The sequence below is a fragment of the Plasmodium vivax genome, chromosome 7 (genome assembly GCF_000002415.2).
Source record: "Plasmodium vivax chromosome 7, whole genome shotgun sequence".
Classification (NCBI taxonomy): Eukaryota; Apicomplexa; class Aconoidasida; order Haemosporida; family Plasmodiidae; genus Plasmodium; species Plasmodium vivax.
Genome location: NC_009912.1, coordinates 900357 through 917856, shown reverse-complemented (window position 1 = coordinate 917856; position 17500 = coordinate 900357). Strand labels below are relative to the sequence as shown.

At 50.6% G+C, this 17500-nt stretch overlaps 5 protein-coding genes across 5 annotated transcripts, besides 2 other annotated features; 4 read left to right on the top strand and 1 right to left on the bottom strand.

Moving 5' to 3' along the window:
* Positions 1 to 405: 405 nt before the first annotated feature.
* PVX_099615 (hypothetical protein, conserved) lies at positions 406 to 3966 on the bottom strand (the record flags this gene model as incomplete). The annotated part of the gene is made up of 2 exons (XM_001614723.1): positions 406 to 606; positions 817 to 3966. 2 exons carry the CDS (start codon positions 3964 to 3966, stop codon positions 406 to 408), a joined length of 3351 nt encoding a protein of 1116 aa, XP_001614773.1.
* Positions 3967 to 5002: 1036 nt separating this feature from the next.
* PVX_099610 (hypothetical protein) lies at positions 5003 to 5799 on the top strand. Its single transcript, XM_001614722.1, has 2 exons — positions 5003 to 5300; positions 5415 to 5799. Exons 1-2 carry the CDS (start codon positions 5118 to 5120, stop codon positions 5475 to 5477), a joined length of 246 nt encoding a protein of 81 aa, XP_001614772.1. The 5' UTR covers positions 5003 to 5117; the 3' UTR covers positions 5478 to 5799.
* A 3199-nt stretch (positions 5800 to 8998) lies between these two features.
* Positions 8999 to 9020: a microsatellite.
* Positions 9021 to 9118: 98 nt separating this feature from the next.
* On the top strand, positions 9119 to 10594 carry PVX_099605 (RNA-binding protein, putative; the record flags this gene model as incomplete). Its single annotated transcript, XM_001614721.1, has 6 exons — positions 9119 to 9244; positions 9489 to 9593; positions 9816 to 9922; positions 10040 to 10127; positions 10281 to 10378; positions 10510 to 10594. 6 exons carry the CDS (start codon positions 9119 to 9121, stop codon positions 10592 to 10594), a joined length of 609 nt encoding a protein of 202 aa, XP_001614771.1.
* Positions 10595 to 13380: 2786 nt separating this feature from the next.
* On the top strand, positions 13381 to 15021 carry PVX_099600 (thioredoxin reductase 2, putative; the record flags this gene model as incomplete). Its single annotated transcript, XM_001614720.1, has 1 exon — positions 13381 to 15021. One exon carries the CDS (start codon positions 13381 to 13383, stop codon positions 15019 to 15021), a length of 1641 nt encoding a protein of 546 aa, XP_001614770.1.
* A 1072-nt stretch (positions 15022 to 16093) lies between these two features.
* PVX_099595 (hypothetical protein, conserved) lies at positions 16094 to 17281 on the top strand (the record flags this gene model as incomplete). Its single annotated transcript, XM_001614719.1, has 4 exons — positions 16094 to 16300; positions 16401 to 16556; positions 16676 to 16828; positions 16955 to 17281. The coding sequence occupies 4 exons, from the start codon at positions 16094 to 16096 to the stop codon at positions 17279 to 17281; spliced, it is 843 nt and encodes a 280-aa protein (XP_001614769.1).
* Positions 16872 to 16892: a microsatellite.
* Positions 17282 to 17500: the final 219 nt, after the last annotated feature.

The window sequence follows — 17500 nt, the reverse complement described above, 5'->3', positions numbered from 1 at the left end:
AGAGAGGGGAGGGGGGACTGCCACGAAGAAGGCCTCACATAATGAGTACTGCCCTCCCCCCCCTCTCGGGAAGCAAACTGCCTGATCACTCAGCGCAGGTCGTTTTAATTACGTTAAACGCGCACATGCGTATGGACATAAAAAAGGAAAACTGGAAAAATGGCGGACGAAGGGAGGGAAAGCGGGGGAGAAAGGCAATTCACTCTTCCTGGCTCCACCCTGCATGCTTCTCCCTGTTCGCCCTTCTTTGCTGAGCCCCTTCCCCCCACAAAATCGACCCCTCCGCGCGCAATTCCGAGGGGGGGTCCCCAAACGGCACGAAACAAAATAAGCGCTTCGAAAGGGGGGGAAAACGGGAAAACGGGAAAAGAAGCGAAGGAACCGCCAACCGCGCCACGCGGCTGGCTACCCCCAAAAGGACTTCTTCATCTTGATGAGCTTCTTCTCTATCTTCATCCTGTTGAGAATGAGGGGGAGCTTCTGGAAGGTCATTTGCCGGCCCTGCTGGATGTACCACTCCACGTCGTCGTAGCTGGAGACGCTGATCAGTTTGAAGTGCCTGAGGTAGAGCCGCTTCGGGTGCAGGGTGATGTCTCCGTTGTAGTTCTGCGGGGGGGGGGGGACGGCAGTGAGGAGGGACGGGAGTGAACAGGGAACGGCAGTGAGGAGGGACGGGAGTGAACAGGGAACGGCAGTGAAGTGAATGACATCGCGAAGGCGAAGCGGAAGCGTAAGAGGTGTATGCATATGCAGCTTCTAAAACGGCTGCTCCCATGAGAGCCGCCCTACAGCTGCTACAACTGCTTCTCCCCTCACCTGCATCGCGATCGAGCCCGCGTTGAGGCCCCGAATCGTGGGGGACAGATCCAGCAACGCCATCAGCCGCAAAATGTACCGCATGTTCTCTTTAAATAATATTTCCATAGAGGACATCAAAAACCCGGCCCTCCAGTGGCCAGAATTGCCCCTCCATTTTACGGGCTTGCCTGCTTCCCCGTGAACTCGAACCCCTGTGAAAGGGAACACATGGGGATTCACCTGAGACACGATTTTGTATTTCACCGACAAAATTTGGTTCAAATTATGGGCAGGAATGTCACTCTTTAGGGACCCATCATGAAAATAGGTATTTTTAAATTGCACACTGTTTATAATGGTGTAGTCCTCATCCAGGAGATTTATATGTTTGTACTCATTAAGGTCGATGCACTCGCTTGCTTTGTTCTTCGGCTGATCTGTTTGCGAATGGTCCTCCTGTTCGTCTGCGCCGGTTGGGCGTTTCCCGGCCGGCGTGCTCCCCGTGACGCCTCCTTCCGCCGTTCCCTGTTTGCTCCTAGGTTTGCGCTCCGGGTCGTTCACGCGGTTGGCAGGAGTGGTGGCAGTGAGAGCAGTGGTGGTAGCGTCAGTCGCGCCAGTTACGCCACTCTTCCCTGGAAAGACCCCCCCTTTGCCCTTCCTCTTCTTCCCCCCCTTTGGGTCATCTGAGCACCCCGCCGAGCCCAATTGGGCGCGCCCGCTCGGGGGGGCAGCGCCCTTATCTGAAATGCTTTTCCTGGGATCCCCCTCATCCTTCATGCTCACATCCGTCGTGACGCTCACGGAGTTCACCTTCTCGCGTGTTTGGAAGTGCTTCTTCTGTGCTGCGCGGTGAGTACCCTTGGGGGGGCCGCTCTTCGCCTGGTCGGACTGCATCCCGCCTTCGGACAGCTCGCCGGGATGGCTCACATCACTCACATCGCCCGGATCGCCCCGGTCACCCGTATCGCTCGTTGCACTTGCTTCCCCCGCTGCGCTGGGTACGCTCACCGCACTTCCCCCGCTGGTGCCGCTGGGCCCGCGCTCCGTCTCGCGCAAAAGGCTCCTCTGGTTAAACGCGCTGTTGCTATTCAGAATGAACTTGGCATTGCTCACCTCCTTAACGGACATAAACCTATGGACGTTCTCCCGATTGTATTTCTTCTCCAACAATTTAAACGGCTGCAGAAGGTACGGAAAGGAACAGCTAGCCAAAACAGCCGTGTAAATCAATACATTAGGGCTATTCATATAGTTTAAAACCATATGACCATCCTCATCACAAGGGAAATTAGATCCCCCAGACTCTGCTCTAGTCACTGTAATATTTAAGACCAAGTTAGTCTTAATGAAAGCCTCCAGAAAGGTCATGTCCCCGTAGAGGTTATGAATGAGCTTCACAAATTTGTCAATATCATAAAAATTTCCTTTTCTATAAATATTAAAAAAGGAGTAGAGCCAATTTTCGGAAGAAAAACAAGACACAATCTGGTATATAAATTCGATGTTAAATTCTTGAAGCAATTCCTTGTTGGTTCTTGAGCACACCCAGGCTGCGATGATGCTCCCTGCAGAGGTCCCGCATATGATTTGCGGCAGGATGTTGTCATCGAAGTTCGGCACGAAGTCTTTTTCTTTGTTCGAGAGGGGGACACTCTTGGGGGGGCTGCTTGGGAAGCCTTTTGGCCTGGGCCTCCCTTCTCCCCCGATGTGGTTAAGCGGCGAGCGGGGGGCATCCCGCTCAACACTTCCAACCTGTTCACCACTTCCACCCCGCGCCGAGCCCAAGTCCAACTCGCTCAGCGAAGAGTTACTCGTGCTGAAGGAGAACTCACCCGAGCTCCCCTCGCTCGACGGGCCCATGGAATCCCCTCCGCCACGCGGCGCCCCCTCCACAGGGGTGTATCCCGAATGGCTGCCAAATCGGTTGCGGCTAAAGAGAAATTTCTTAATTAGGTCTACCTTGCTCGTCTTTCCCTTTTCTGCATTTTTGGCAACCTTTGCATCCTTCCCTTTGGCTGGCTTAGCCCCTTTGGTTGGCTTGGCCCCTGGGGGGGGGTTCCTCCCCACGGCGGGTTGGCCTCCCTTTGGGTTGCGGTTTCTCCATTCCGCACGGGTGCCCTTATCGTTAGAGGTGCAGTCCGATTTGCACTCCTCCGGCATGGGTGCGCTCTGCCGATCCGCCGCAGACTGCCGCTCCTTGGTAGACTCCCCCTCTCGAGCGGGCGGCCCCCCCCCCGGGGAGCACTCCTCAAAGTAGTTCACATTAATCGAGGACTTGAGAAACACCTCCAAGACGCCAAAGTGGTGGAGACCCAGGATGGCGCCTCCGCTGAGGAACAAGGCAGTATTTCCCCACTGCCGAAAGACATCCTTAAAGATCCTCTTAATGAGTAGGTACTCATCTGAGAAGACGTAACTTAAATTCGTCTCCTTCTGCTGATGTACGTACCGATCTACAAACTCCAGTCCCTCCATCACATGGGTTATAAAATCAGTCACTATAATGTGGGGGGTAGAATAGGTCTTGCAATAATATTTTTCCTGAAAAATTGCCTTAATCGTTGGTGAGGTAGCTACTTTTATATCCTCCAGTACCCTCAACACATCGCTGTTCTTCAAATTCTTTTTTATTCTCTGGCTCGTTTTTTTTAACAAATTTACATCATACGTGTTTATGTAATCATCATTTTCGTTTATGTGAATCGTCTTCCCAGTAAGCTCATCCATTCGGTAGGCATATTTTATATATTCCTTATAACTGCTGCATGAGCGCATCAGCCTGTCTATCTGGAATATGCTCTCTTCGGCTTTGTCCGTGCTTTGTGGGTGACGCGCATTTCCACGGGTTCGTTTTTGGCCTTCCCGCCCCCCTGCTTCGTTGCTTCTTACGCCGCCCCTTCCACCGCTTCCCCCACCGCGCGACCTCCCCACGCACCTGCAAAAGTCACTGTACTTGGTTATGAGGAAGAAGGACACATTCTCGAACAGGAAAATGCAGAACCGTATGAAAATGTATATGAACGCGTTCAGGAAGAACACAGCCATGAGGATGATGAAAATGGGCAGCTTCAAGAAGTAATGGGCACTCAGCTTTTCGTAGTCCAATTTCTTCTTCCTTTTCTTTCGCTTTTTCTTCAGCGAGTCTAGACTGAATTCGGGCGTTTTCATTTTGCCTTGGCATGAGTCACGGGCTGCTGCCCAGGAAGGAGAACGGGAGCCAGCAAGGGGGGGGGCAGTAGGCGGTGAAGGGGGGTAAGAAGTAGGCGGTGACGGAGGCGAAGAAGACGGCGAAAGAGTATGCGCAGCTGTATCTGATTATACATGTGCGCCGCTGCATCTGCGTATACATATGCGCTGCCGTATCTGCGCATACATGGGCGCTTCCTTCTGCGCGGCGGAAAAAGGAATTTACAAAATTGGTGCTTCGCCAGGCGCGCCGCGCTCAGGGGAGGCCCACTCGATGCGCTCAACTAATAAGCGATCAAGCGAAATGAAAAAAAAAAAAAAAAAAAAAAAAAAGAAAAGAAAAAAAAAAAAAGAAAAGTCGCAGGAACAAAGCGGAGAGAAGAACAAAACGGAGGGTAAATCCACGAGGAGGGCAAAAAACAAAAGGGGAGATAAACTAGGGGGAAAGTCACCTACACAAGCTTCAAGCCCTACGCAGGCGACCTCTGTAAGAATGGGCCTTAAGCTTACATTCTCTCGTCCGCGCGTTTGAGCATTCACGCTATTCTTTTATGCGTTACTCGTTTATGCGTCATCTGCTCATGTGGGCACGGCCCGCGCGCGCAAGTGCAAGCGGCGATCTTGCAGGTGTGCGGATATATGGGCGTAGGCACGGCCACATGTGCGTTCGTGCGTACGTACGTGCGTGCCCGCTGCTTGAGCTGGGGTAGGGGCGCGCGATGGTGGGCACAGTGGTAGGCACAGTGGTAAGCGCAATGGTAGGCTTAATGATAGGCGCGCGTGTGCTCCCGAGGCCCGCTCTGCCTATGACACCTGCCATGCATACGACGCGTACGACGCGTGCGACGCCTACACTTACACCCGCATACGTGCGCGAAGAGCCCACGGGGAGTTATCACTAAACAAGCGGTCCATCGGCACACGTCTTCCTGACGAGTGGCTTAAAAACGGCTAGCCCATGCAATGCAGGCAACACGGAGCGAGTTAGCCGAACAAAAAAAATGGAGAAGTGAGAAACGGAAACCAAAGCGAAGAAATAAAAAAGACGAAACGGAGGGAAGCAAAAACTTTCTTCCAGGATGGCAAAACGATAAGCGCACAAAAATAAAAATGCCCGCTCTGCTGCGTGGCGTATGATGGAACGAAGAAAAAAAAAAAAAAAAAAAAAGCGGCAAGCAGGTTCAAATCACATTAGGCTGAAGAAAGCCATCTGCAGTGAAGGACCCACGCTCTCAATTCAAATGATAAATTGGAGGCACAAACATGCATATATGGTTAAGAGGCAAACCCAGAGGCTGTCGCCGTCGCAACAGCAGGTAGTCCCCAACAGGCAACTTAAAAAAAAAAGGGTACCCATTTGCGTACTTGCATTTACAATCCTGCAAATGGCCCACGCTTATGTGTTTTTTTTTTTTTTTTGCTCGGAATAGAAATACGATGATACGATGATGTGCGCCACAGCAAAGCAAATCAACCAACGCAGTGGAAAATGAAGGAGCATATGTAGACCTTTGCCCCGCCCCAAAAGTGAGGCAACAAAATGGGGCAAAAGGCGAACCACTGGGCTGTTTCCACAGGGGGTAGGAAGTCCTCACATGAGTATGCACAGTAGTATGCACATGGGGGTACAGGCAGATTCGTGTTGGCTACTCCAATGTGGGGGGAAATAACACCATTTAGTACTTTCACGTAACGGTTACCCCCTTTTCAGTCCTTCTCACCCTTAAGTGGAGGGAAATTCATTGGCATATGCGACCCTCAGCCGGTTCACATTTGAACAGTTGCGTCCTTTACTCTTTTCGCATGCCCGTGTTGTGGAAAAAAAAAAAAAAAAAAAAAAAAAATCACGTGCGTGCATGTGTACAGATGAACATACGTACACCACTGAGCATGTAATTACATGTACACACTCGCATATGTGCATACTCCTGTGCAACCCAGCGCGATTTTACACGAACGAGGGAGGTCAGAAGAGGCGAACATAGAAAACTAATTCGTAAGACGCAAAGAAAAAGAAAAATTGCAGTGGAGGGGGAATTTTTTTTTCTTTACAACTTAAACGTTCACCTGGGTATTCCCCAAGCAGCATCACACGTAACTGATCAATTCGCAAAATAAGGGGGCGGGGGGAATAAATAGGCGATGATATCTGCGTTATGTTTTGTTTTCCCCTATGTATGTGCTTCCTTCCAGGGGGGATAATAACTTTTCCCATTTCGATGTTTTACACGAGAGTAAAAATATAAGCAGGGGATTTTTTTTTTTTTTTTTTCCTTTTCAATCCATCACGTTTGTTAATTTTGTGTCCCATTTGGCTACCCCCTTTAAAAGGTTAGTATTTTTTTTTTTTTTTTTTTTTTTTTTATTAGCCTGTTCAGGCAATTCTTGTACATTTTTTTCCCCTGTTGCGAAAAGGCATTTTAATTTTTGGGAGGACGAGGAACAACACGAGGTGTACCAAAGGCACTTCCTTCGAGTGAGCGTTGATTACACGTGTGTTCGATGGTGACGCAAATGCTCATGGGGGTGTATACTCCAACGTGGAGGCGAGGGTTGACAAAATGGAAGAGGCAAAAGTTACCTTGCCTGGTCAGGCACTTTGTGTCCATCCATCCACACACACATATACACGTGTGTGCGTTTGGTAATTTTGTACCAATATTTGGGAAGACATAAAACGGTACAATGTTGTGGTAGTTGTGGTAGTTATGGCCACCGCCCCCTCTCTGTGGCGTTTAATTGTGTATCCCCTAATGTGACGCGTGACTTGCCTGGCTGCTCAAAAGCGGTGCTGGTCCAAGTGCCGGCAGTTGTGATGTTACTCCGGGTGCGTCAAAAGGGGACTCGCATGTGTGCACATGCATAGGTATGCACAGGTATTCATATGTATGCATAGGTATGCATTTATGTCCCTCGCCACATGGGCGCAATTGAAAAAAGGGAGAATTGGGCCAAGGGGTGGGGGACGCCAGTTTAACAAATCGCCAAGTGAGCTAAGTCGATTTACTTCCTCCGCGTTTCCTTCCCGAGCATCTCTCAGTAATGATTAAAAATGGGGTTCCAACGCGTGGCCACCATTGGGACGTTGTGGGCGGATAGATAAGCAGGTGGAGAAAATATACCAACGAACTGCCACCCTGGTGGTACCTCCAACCGGGTTTATCATGCAGAGTGGGCACCTGGAAAAATTAGTCACCTGCGTGTAAATATATAAACGGATGGGAACTGCAGTTCGCAGGATTGGTGTGGTTTCCTTTAAAGGGCTAATGTGGGCGCAATTTCCCGCGTGCCCTGCTGCTCTTCTAACCGCGCGTGTGCGGGTGTGTCCACGGGCTCACGTAAATAGAGACCCACGCAACGGCTTCGCTCGCGTTGGAATTAGTACCCACATGGTTATATGTTCCTTGGCACCCATCTGCTAATCTGCAGTGCGTCAGACCCGTTCCACTTGGAAGTCGCTCAACACAACTGTATGGGATCCAGCCCCCAACGGGTACATGCAGAAGGGAGGGGCACAACTGGTGGGTACCCCTTTGAACATTTGCAAAGGTGGAGCGGTTATGTCCACCGTGAAGGGTCACCATGAAGGACTACTACCATGAAGGGCTACCATTCCGGTGATGCAAAACACAACAGTTGAATTCACGTGATGGAGGGTAGAGGTTCACGAAAGAGAAATTATAACAAGAGAAGGGAAAAAAAAAAAGTGGTTGCTCAGCCAACATATATCTTACCCTGACGTTTTCTCAACTCCGTGCTGGGCAGTTACATACAAATAGGCCACTATCCCCGCGGGGGGTAAAACCTGTAAACTTGCTTAAGCGCAGCCATTTGTAGCGGCGCGGTGTACACGATGTAACGTACCACGCGGGTTGGAGCAGTCCTGCGAAGTTGCGAACGCGTCGAGGGGGAACAAACACGCACAGGAAAAATATCTGTTCATGTAAAAGCGCGCCTATCTGTTCATGTGAAAACGCGCCTATCTGTACATGTAAAAATGCGCATATCTGTACATGTAAAAACGCGCGTATATATCTATATGTATATTTTTTTTTTCCTTCCGAGGAGCACCAATTAATGAATCAATCGACTGACAGGCGCAACTTCTGTTCCCTGCGGAGTGACGGTGAAGAGGCAAACGCACAAGCGCTTTTACTTTTTCCCAATAAACAAATGTGCGCAGTTAAATATAGTATTAATGCGTACCCGCCATTTTTTTTTTTTTTTTTTTTTTTCCCCTCTTCGGATTTTTCATGTTTCTTCTTTTTGAATAACGCAGAAATGAAAATTGAGTTCGGCTGACTTTGCTGCTTTTTTTCATTCCTTGATCGTAATTTTTATGTTTTTTTGAGTTTTTCCTCCTTCGCAGGGTAGTACATACATATATACATATCATATATACATTTATATGCGCGTATATGCATATGTACATGGTCATATGTACGTTCGTACCTCCATTCGTGCGCGCGCGCGTCGGTCGTTTGGCAGGCATGTGAAGGTGGTACTTGCGAGGTTTTTCACGTAAAAAGCGGCCATTGTGCGCGTCATTCTGTGGGCCATTTTGCGTGCCATTTATGAGTACCATTTCGGGGTACCCTCTGCTGCTTCTCCACCCCTGCGTGTCGCTCTTCCGCGTGACCATTTTGGGCCCCCCTGTTGACTGCACTTGCGAGGTGAAGAGGGCTCTCCGCTCGTCAGCTTCAGTCTAGTCTGTCGGGTGCTTCCCATCTCTACACGCGCAGAGGGAATACCAGGTGCACAGCGAGAAAGGCACATGTCAATCGTGCAGGCTGAACGGGAGTTTGTGAAGCCACACCGAATTACCAGTTGAGTCGCGGAGCAACACGTGTTGTGGGCACACCTCAGTTAAGGAAACGTGTCACCGGAAGGTAAGCGCGTGGGACTCCTCCCATCAGGTAGAAGCGATCCGAAGTGAACAGAAGCGATCCGAAGTGAGCAGAAGCGATCCGAAGTGAGCAGAAGCGATCCGAAGTGAGCAGAAGCGATCCGAAGTGAGCAGAAGCGATCCGAAGTGAACAGAAGCGATCCGAAGTGAACAGAAGCGTTCCGAAGTGACCCGAAGCGAAGCCTAACAAACCGCCTCACCGAAAGAACACCAAGGAAAACACACACAATGGAGCCAATGAACCTAGACCAAATGAACCACGAAAAGGGAGACAATGATGGGGCAAATTTTAATGTGCCTGTTGACGATATAAACAGCATCGACAAGGAGTTCAGCGATTTGCAGAAGTTGAAGGTGAGTCTTGCCCCCCCTGGTTTTTAGCCACCCCTTCCTGTGTGTGTGTGTGTGCCCTTTTCACATCTCGCATCATATGAAATGCCCTTCTCCGTCTGCACCGCCATGCGGATCACCCACACTAGATGGAGGCATCGCTTTTACCTGTGTTGGGCGACTCCATTGGGGACCCCCTTCCCCTTGTGGTTGTCTCCGCATCACTCATTCGAACGCTTTTTATTTTTCTCTCTTCCCCCCCTTCCAGATGATGAATGAAGGCGCAGAGATGCAAATGAACCAGTCGGGTGCCCTCGACTCGCACGAGATGGAGCAGGAGGAGATAAACAACCGATCCATTTTCGTTGGGAACGTAAGAATTTAAGCGGCCATGTGGTGGCGACGAGCGGGTTGCTCATAGCAGCTGTGTGAATGCAGCCAGTGGACTGAGGTCACCATCTGTTAGGCTCCATCCCGCTTCACCATCTCAACCGCTTCACCATCTCAACCGCTTCACCATCTCATCCGCTTCACCATCTCGACCGCTTCTTCCCATCTTCACGTTAACATCATCGACCTTTTCCCCTACGCGCAGGTGGACTATTCGACCCAACCGGAAGAACTGCAGTCCCTCTTTTCGGAGTGCGGCCTGATCAACCGGGTGACCATCTTGGTGAACAAGAACACGGGGCACTCGAAGGGGTAGGCGAGGAGGGAGTCGTTTTATGCGTACATGTAGGGAGGGTGACACGTATATTTTATTTTTTCATTATATTTTATCTTTTTATTTTATTTTTTTATTTTTTTTTTCCCCCCCAGGTATGCCTACATCGAATTCGCCGACGCGTCCTCCGTGCGAACGGCGCTCTCCCTATCCGAGTCCTTCTTCAAGAAAAGACAAATTAAGGTACGTGCGGGGGGTGAGGAGCGAGAGGAGCTTTACCCGTCTTTGCCCCCCCTCAACAATCTGCGCGCACATCGTTTAATTCTCCTCAGCCAAGCGCATTTGCACAAACGGGCAGAGACACTTCCCCTTTTTTGTTCTCCCTCATCACAACAGGTTTGCAGCAAAAGGCGAAACATCCCCGGATTCAACCGACCGAAGATTAGCCCCTTTAGGGGTAGATCCATGAAGGCGACCCTTGGCCCCAGGGGAAGGTATGTGCACTCGAATTGGTGCTAAGAGGATATACCCCCTCACCGGGATGCATCTCTCCCGAGAGAAGTGTTAATATGTGCTCCTATGTAACCACACGTGCATACATATGTTCGTCTCTACCCCCGTGCAGACTGAGACAACCGAGCTTCAGACCCTTCTACCGCGGAAGAGGCTCATACAAGAAAATCGTCACGAACCCCTACGAAAGGGCCTGACCGGGTTGTTCCCCTCTTTGTAGCGTTTTCAATTTTTTTTAAAGGCGCGCCGCTCGCGTCGCCCCTTTTTTTTAAGTACCCCCGCCGCTCGCCCACTCGGTGGGAAAGCCAAAGGAAAGCCAAGAAAAGGCCTTGTAAGAAGGAGAAGAGAAGAGAAGAAAGTGCAAATGATACTGCAAGTGCGAATGCAAGTGCAAATGCGAATGCGAATGCTGACGCCTGCGAATGGCCGTGTGCACGAATGAGGACGCGCAAGAGCGAAAAGCGCGAGCCACGAGAAAAGAGCGATCCACTGGCATAGGCTTCTGACTCCCGCCGACACCCACCGACGGTGCTTTAAACACCCACGCATGCACCCAAGTGAACCTGAGTGTTGTTCCGCCTGCACCCCAATTTGAGTTTCATCGTTTGAGTAGTTTAATCCTTTTTATTGTTGCAGAGCCTGTTCCCGCTGCTACTGCTTTTGCTGCTTCTGCTGCTGCTTTTTTTTTCCCTTCATGTTCAGTTTTACTCCCATGTGTGCGAAGCGGAGGTGCATTCATATGCGCGCGTTTGCCAATGCGACGTGGGGACGTGCACACGTTCAGGCATGTACATGTGTTGATTTGTGGATGCCGCGCTGTGCCCAATTTTTGCACCCTGCGCGCTTTGAAGGATGAAGCTGCTTCGTTTTCCCTCGTAGCGTCGTATTTATTCTACATTGGTTGTTTTTTTTTTGGGGGATTCCCCCCCCTCTCCCTTTTCACTGCCATATTCACTGCCATATTCACTGCCATATTCACTGCCATTTTCGTTGCCATTTTCGCTGCCATTTCCATCGCCCATACCACCTCCTCACATTCGTGTGTAAATTCGCACAGACATGTGAAGAAGTGTACCTGCGTGCACGTAGAGGTGTGTGCTGTACACTATATAAAGCTTTGCCACACACCTAAGCATTAAGGAAAAAGGAATGGTGTTTCTTTTTTTTTTTTTTTTCCCCCCCCTTTGCATGGTTTTATTTCATCTAGCTAAAAAAAGAAAAAAATTTAGTATCCCCATTTAAAAAAAAAAAAAAAAAAAAAAAAAAAAGAAACAGCCAAACGGTGAACGGGAACAAAAGGGCCAAAGGCAAAACGGCGAAAATGCCAAAAGTTAAAATGGTCCATAGAAAGAAGTTAAAATAGTCGGTTGCCAAATGTTAAGATGGCCGAGTGCCAAATGTTAAGATGGCTGAGCGGCGAACGTTAAAATGGCTGAGCGGCCAATGTTAAAGTGGCTGAGCGGCCAATGTTAAAGTGGACGGGCGCCACAAATTCGTTGTGGGCCGCCTGGCGAAAGGGAAAAACGAGCACATCGATTAGCGACTAACAACTGTTGTGTTCGTCCTTTTTCCCTTTTGCACAGACATGTGAGGAAGCGCGTTATCATCCGTTACGTCACCTTGCTCATGTTAATTAGCTTATTTTTTTTGTATTAATTTTTTTTTTTTTTTTTTTTGTTTTTCTTTTCCGTAGTGCTCACTTGCACACGTCTTCGTTGCCCCCCCGAGTGAACCCTTTTAATGCCTCGCTCCAACGTGAGCATTCTTCAAAACGCTTTTCTTTTTTCCCCTTTGGAAAAGTGCCAGGGTGGTATTTAAAGCCACATGAATGTGCACACACCCCCGAGGGGGTCTCTATTTGGAGGAGATCTTTTGGGCAACCACCCAGACCCAAGTTAAGGAGTACATAGCGAAATTGAAAAGAAAAGTGGCACTGAAAAGGCAGCGACGATGTGGACATGCAAACTGGGACAGGCGGACAGTTTGGTTTTCCATTTGCGGACCGCCTTTCGAGCGAAGCGCCAACGCATCACAGCGTAGCCATTTGTCACCTCTACACGTGCCCCCTCAGCTGCTTCTACACGAAGGGAATCCCCCCGTTGCGCTGCTGCGTTACCCACCTGTGAGGCACATCCCTGCTGATGAGCGGCGAGGAAGAGGGGGAGGGCGGGATCCTCCCAGCCGATACGTACATATAGATATCCCCACGGTAAGGCCGCCTCCCCTAGGAGGATAAAAAAAGTGCCAAGCCAAAATTGCCAATGCCCATCTGTTTTGAACTCTCCAACTGTTTACGCAAATGTGTGCAGATCTGTGTGGCTCCCCTCCCCCACACTCTCTGCGGGTGAACGTGTGCACACGGTATTTTTTTTTTTTTTTTTTGTCGTCGCGGTGTCAATGGGGAAGCGGCTATATTAATGAAAAAAAGAATCCCCTTTTGCATTACCGAACATGTTAAACGCTCGATTGAGTATGCACCTGGGAGAGTAGGCATGACCGCTTTTTTTTTTTTCTTTTCTTTTTTTTTTTTTTTTTTTTGCAAAATGACAGCGAGAGAGGTGTCAGCAACCCTGTGATGAGAGAGCTCCAAATAGAAGGCCTCCGCGTGGATCCCCCTACGAGCGCGAAGTGTAGCAGCTAGGTGTGATGCGGTTAGGCGGCGCCAGTGAGGAGAGGTTTATCGCCCCGGTCGCAACTACACCCACCGCGCCTGCGCCTACACGCTCATCTCCCCGCCCCCAGAAGAGAGAGAAGCATGAACAGGGCGCTTGCCTGCCTGGCCGCATCGCCCATCAAGCTAGAAGCAACGCAGCATCGCTTTGCAATAAAGGTGAGACCTTTTCTGCGTAGCTGTGGATTCCCCCGAGGAAGCATCACCCCCCGGAGGGTCATCCCACCGTTGCGGCATTTAGTGACATCCCCAAGTTGGCATATAAACTCCCCCCAGAGGAGGAACTGCACCGAAGTGTTTTTCACCCCAACGATGAGTGGCACAGAGAGCGGACATGTGCAGGCGGAAGGGGGGGAACCCCCAGCAGGGAAGAGCGCCTTGGAGAAGGGAGCGCCCTCGAAGGAGAGCAACAACAGCGAATGTAAATCTGACCACTGCGATTACGACTACGACTATGTGGTGATCGGGGGGGGGCCCGGCGGAATGGCGTCCGCGAAGGAAGCGGCGGCGCACGGGGCGAAGGTACTCCTGTTCGATTACGTGAAGCCAAGCAGCAAAGGAACCAAGTGGGGAATAGGAGGGACGTGCGTGAACGTAGGCTGTGTGCCAAAGAAGCTGATGCATTACGCAGGAAATATGGGCAGCCTTTTCAAATTAGATTCTACCCAATACGGTTGGACGTGTAAAGATTTAAGCCACAACTGGGGGAAGCTAGTTTCCACGGTTCAGTCTCATATACGCTCCCTAAATTTTAGCTACCTGACCGGGCTTAGATCTTCCCAGGTGAAATACATCAACGGGTTAGCCTCCCTGAAGGATGAGCACACCGTTGCGTACTACCTAAAGGGGGACATGTCTCAGGAGGAGACGATCACAGCCAAGTACATTCTCATCGCGACTGGGTGTAGACCCCACATCCCGGAGGATGTAGAAGGCGCAAGGGAACTCAGCATAACATCGGATGACATTTTTTCTATGAAGAAGGTCCCAGGGAAAACCCTCATCGTTGGAGCGTCTTACGTTGCGCTTGAATGTGCGGGGTTTTTAAACTCTCTAGGTTTCGACGTGACTGTAGCGGTTCGGTCGATTGTATTGCGCGGCTTCGATTCACAGTGCGCGCTGAAGGTGAAGAATTACATGGAGGAGCAGGGAGTCCTCTTTAAAGAAGGAGTTCTCCCGAAGAAGCTATCCAAAGGGGAGGAGGACAAAGTAGCTGTGCTCTTCACTGATGGCACCACAGAACTGTATGACACCGTTTTGTATGCAACGGGAAGGAAAGGAGACATCGCCATGTTGCACTTGGAACGGCTAAACATTCACGTTGATAAGAGTGCAAATAAAATTATTACCAATGAGGGTAGCTGCACCAATGTCCCCAACATCTTTGCCGTGGGAGACGTCGCTGTGGATGTGCCTGAGTTAGCTCCTGTAGCTATCAAGGCGGGGGAAATCCTGGCCAGGAGGCTATTCAAACAGTCGCAAGAAATTATGGATTACACCTTCATTCCCACGGCCATTTATACCCCCATTGAGTATGGCGCCTGTGGATATTCTGAAGAAAAGGCATATGAAGCGTTTGGCACATCCAATGTAGAGGTGTTCCTTCAAGAATTTAACAATTTAGAAATTTCTGCTGTGCATAGGGAGAAGCATGTGAGGGCTCAGAAGGATCAGTACGATACAGATGTGAGTAGCACCTGCTTGTCTAAACTCGTTTGCTTAAAGAGTGAAGACAATCGGGTGGTTGGCTTTCACTACGTGGGTCCTAATGCGGGGGAAGTTACTCAGGGCATGGCTCTGGCGCTGAGGCTGAAGGCTAGGAAGAGCGACTTTGACAGCTGCGTGGGCATTCACCCCACGGACGCAGAGTCGTTTATGAACCTCTCCGTCACGCGCGCGTCCGGCCTGTCCTTCGCCGCCAAGGGCGGCTGCGGCGGCGGCAAGTGTGGTTAGCGGCGAGTGTAGCGAGGGTAGCGGTGGATTGGGTGGCGAAGCGGCGAGCGTAGCGAGAGTAGCGGTGGATTGGGTGGCGAAGCGACGAGCGTAGCGAGGGTAGCGGTGGATTGGGTGACCCCCTCTTTACGTATTACGTATCACTTATTTATTGCTTATTTATTTTATTATTTTTTTTTTTTTTTTTTTTTACGTATGGGGAATTTTCCATTCAACCCCCCCGGAAACGCTTTCAATGGGTATTTTGGCAGAGGCGCGGAATAACTCCAACGGTGTAGCAACCGCATTGCTGGAGAAGTGGGAGGAGCAGTGACAAAGGAGTCTCACCGTCCCACCCCCCGAAGGACCACTCCACTTGTGTCACCCCATTTTGGAATTATCTCCCCCGCTGGGGGGAAGCTAATCGGTTGGCCAGTGCGGGAAAAAAAAAGAAAAACATTTGACTCAATTCCTTGGCATTGTATGGCCACGTTCCCGCGGATGGCAAATCTCAGCACGAGCTGACTACGTTTGCCTCTTTTGCCGCTCCCCCCTGTGTGCATTCTCCGGGTCTACGAAAAACTGCACACATGGCCTCCCCTCCCTTTTCGTCAATTTTGCCATTCAGCAGAAAATGGGGCTGTCTGTTGAGGCACACTGAAGTGACTAGCCAAAGGGTGGAACCTCTCAGTGGGGCCGACATGTTTAAAAGAGCTGCCGGGGGTTAGCAGCTGTGGTTAGAAGCTGGGTGGCGTTAGCAGCTGGGTGGGGTTAGTAGCTGGGTGGGGAATGAACCCCGTCGCGCGAAAATAAAAGCGTGCCTCATTTAGGCCCCTAAAAAGAGAGAAGCGTAGAGGAACATCTGCCTGACGGCCCCTCCGTTCAAATTTGCGTAGTGAAGCTATACATTGTAGATGTGGCGTATTCCTCTGTTGTGAGCGTACCCCTTTGCTATTTTTTCTGCGTGCAGGTCTCCCCCTTTTCAAATGCCATCGCATAGTGGGCCACCGCTCACACGGACGTAGCATCTCCTCCTGTTCGTTTTAAATCCCCCTCGTCTATCTTCGCCTGTTTGCCTCCCCCCCTACACGCCATGGTCCTGATACACACCAAAACGGAGGAGGAGAAGCACCAATTCTTGTTCGAAACGAACGTGGACGTTTTGGTCTCCCATTTGAAGGAGGACCTGGTGCAGCTGCACAACCTCAGGTGCAAAATGCTCAGGCTGCTTGACGCGGCGACCGAGTTGGCCAACCATGGCCCCCTGCGGCCGGAGGCCATTCGGGGAATCACCGATGAGGTAAGCTGAGGTGGGGGAAGCGGCGCCCCGATTAAGTAAAAGACTCTTTCTGCAAAACCACCCCCCATTTGATTGCCTCCCCCATCTTCTCTTTGCAAAGGAGCTGCGACTGTCCAACCCTGACATCTATAACCCGAAGGAAGCGACAAAGCCTGATGAGAATAATTTCAGAACGGGCGTTCCCCCTCCTCGTGAGGGGGAGCTCCAACTGAGGGATGCCATCAACAGGGCGAAGCGGGCGCTGGCCGTGGACCAGGTACGCCCCAGCGACACGTGAAAAGTGAAGTGAGTGAGAACTGATTGATGTAGTCGATCCGCCTCACCACCGCTTTGCCGCTTCACCGCTTCACCGCTTTACTGCCTCCCAACTTGCAGACGGAGAAGGGCGCCCCGTTAACCCTGGACAAACTGAACGAACTGCTGAAGTGGATGGGGGAAGCCCTGAGCGCCTGCTACCCATCGATGGAGGGCCTGCCCCCCTACGACCCCACGAGGCTCCTCCTGGAAAATGAAAACGCCTTCAACGATGTAAAAGAGGGAGGGGGCCGCGTGCCGGCCATGTCCATGCGGAGCGCGCATCGCCTTAGCAACTAGGTTATTTACCGGGTTGCCTACCATTCTACCTACCACTTCACCGCCGCTCCCCCGCCGCAGCACTTCAGCACAAACGAGACGTCCATCTGGTGGGCAGGCAAAGAACTGCGCGGGGATTCCCCCCTACGCAGTTACATAGGGAGGAACGAAAAGACGAAGATAATTATAAAGCTGCACCCAACCAAAATGGGACCCCCCGAAAGGGAGAGAAAAATTGATGAAGCAACGTACAGAGCTATGGTGGCTTACTACCACAAGAAAAAAAAGGAGGAAAAAGAATTTGAAGAAGACGACGATGACTCCTACTTGAATTCTGAGTGGTCCAGTCCCCTCAGCCTGCAGAAATACCTGCACGGGAATTTGGCCAACATCCGGTGGAAGCCCTAGCGGGGTGCGCCTCCCCGGGGGGAAGTGTGTGCATATATAAATGTGCGTCGGCATGTGTATATATATGTATATATATGTATATGCGCGTTTGTGTGTGCAGCCCTGGTGGGGATTCGTTCCCCTGGGGGTCTACTAAGCGGTGCCCACTTTAATGTGACGAGCAGAAACGGATGAGCGGAGTCTTCATTTACTCCGCTTGGCAGGGAAATCAATTTCTCC

What these genes read in the sequence shown, in the direction of transcription:
- PVX_099610 (XM_001614722.1), top strand. Translation starts at nt 5,118, where the DNA reads ATGATGGAACGAAGAAAAAAAAAAAAAAAAAAAAAGCGGCAAGCAGGT. An exon ending in TGTCGCCGTCGCAACAGCAG is followed by an intron (nt 5,301 to 5,414) that starts GTAGTCCCCAAC and finishes TGCTCGGAATAG; the next exon opens with AAATACGATGATACGATGAT.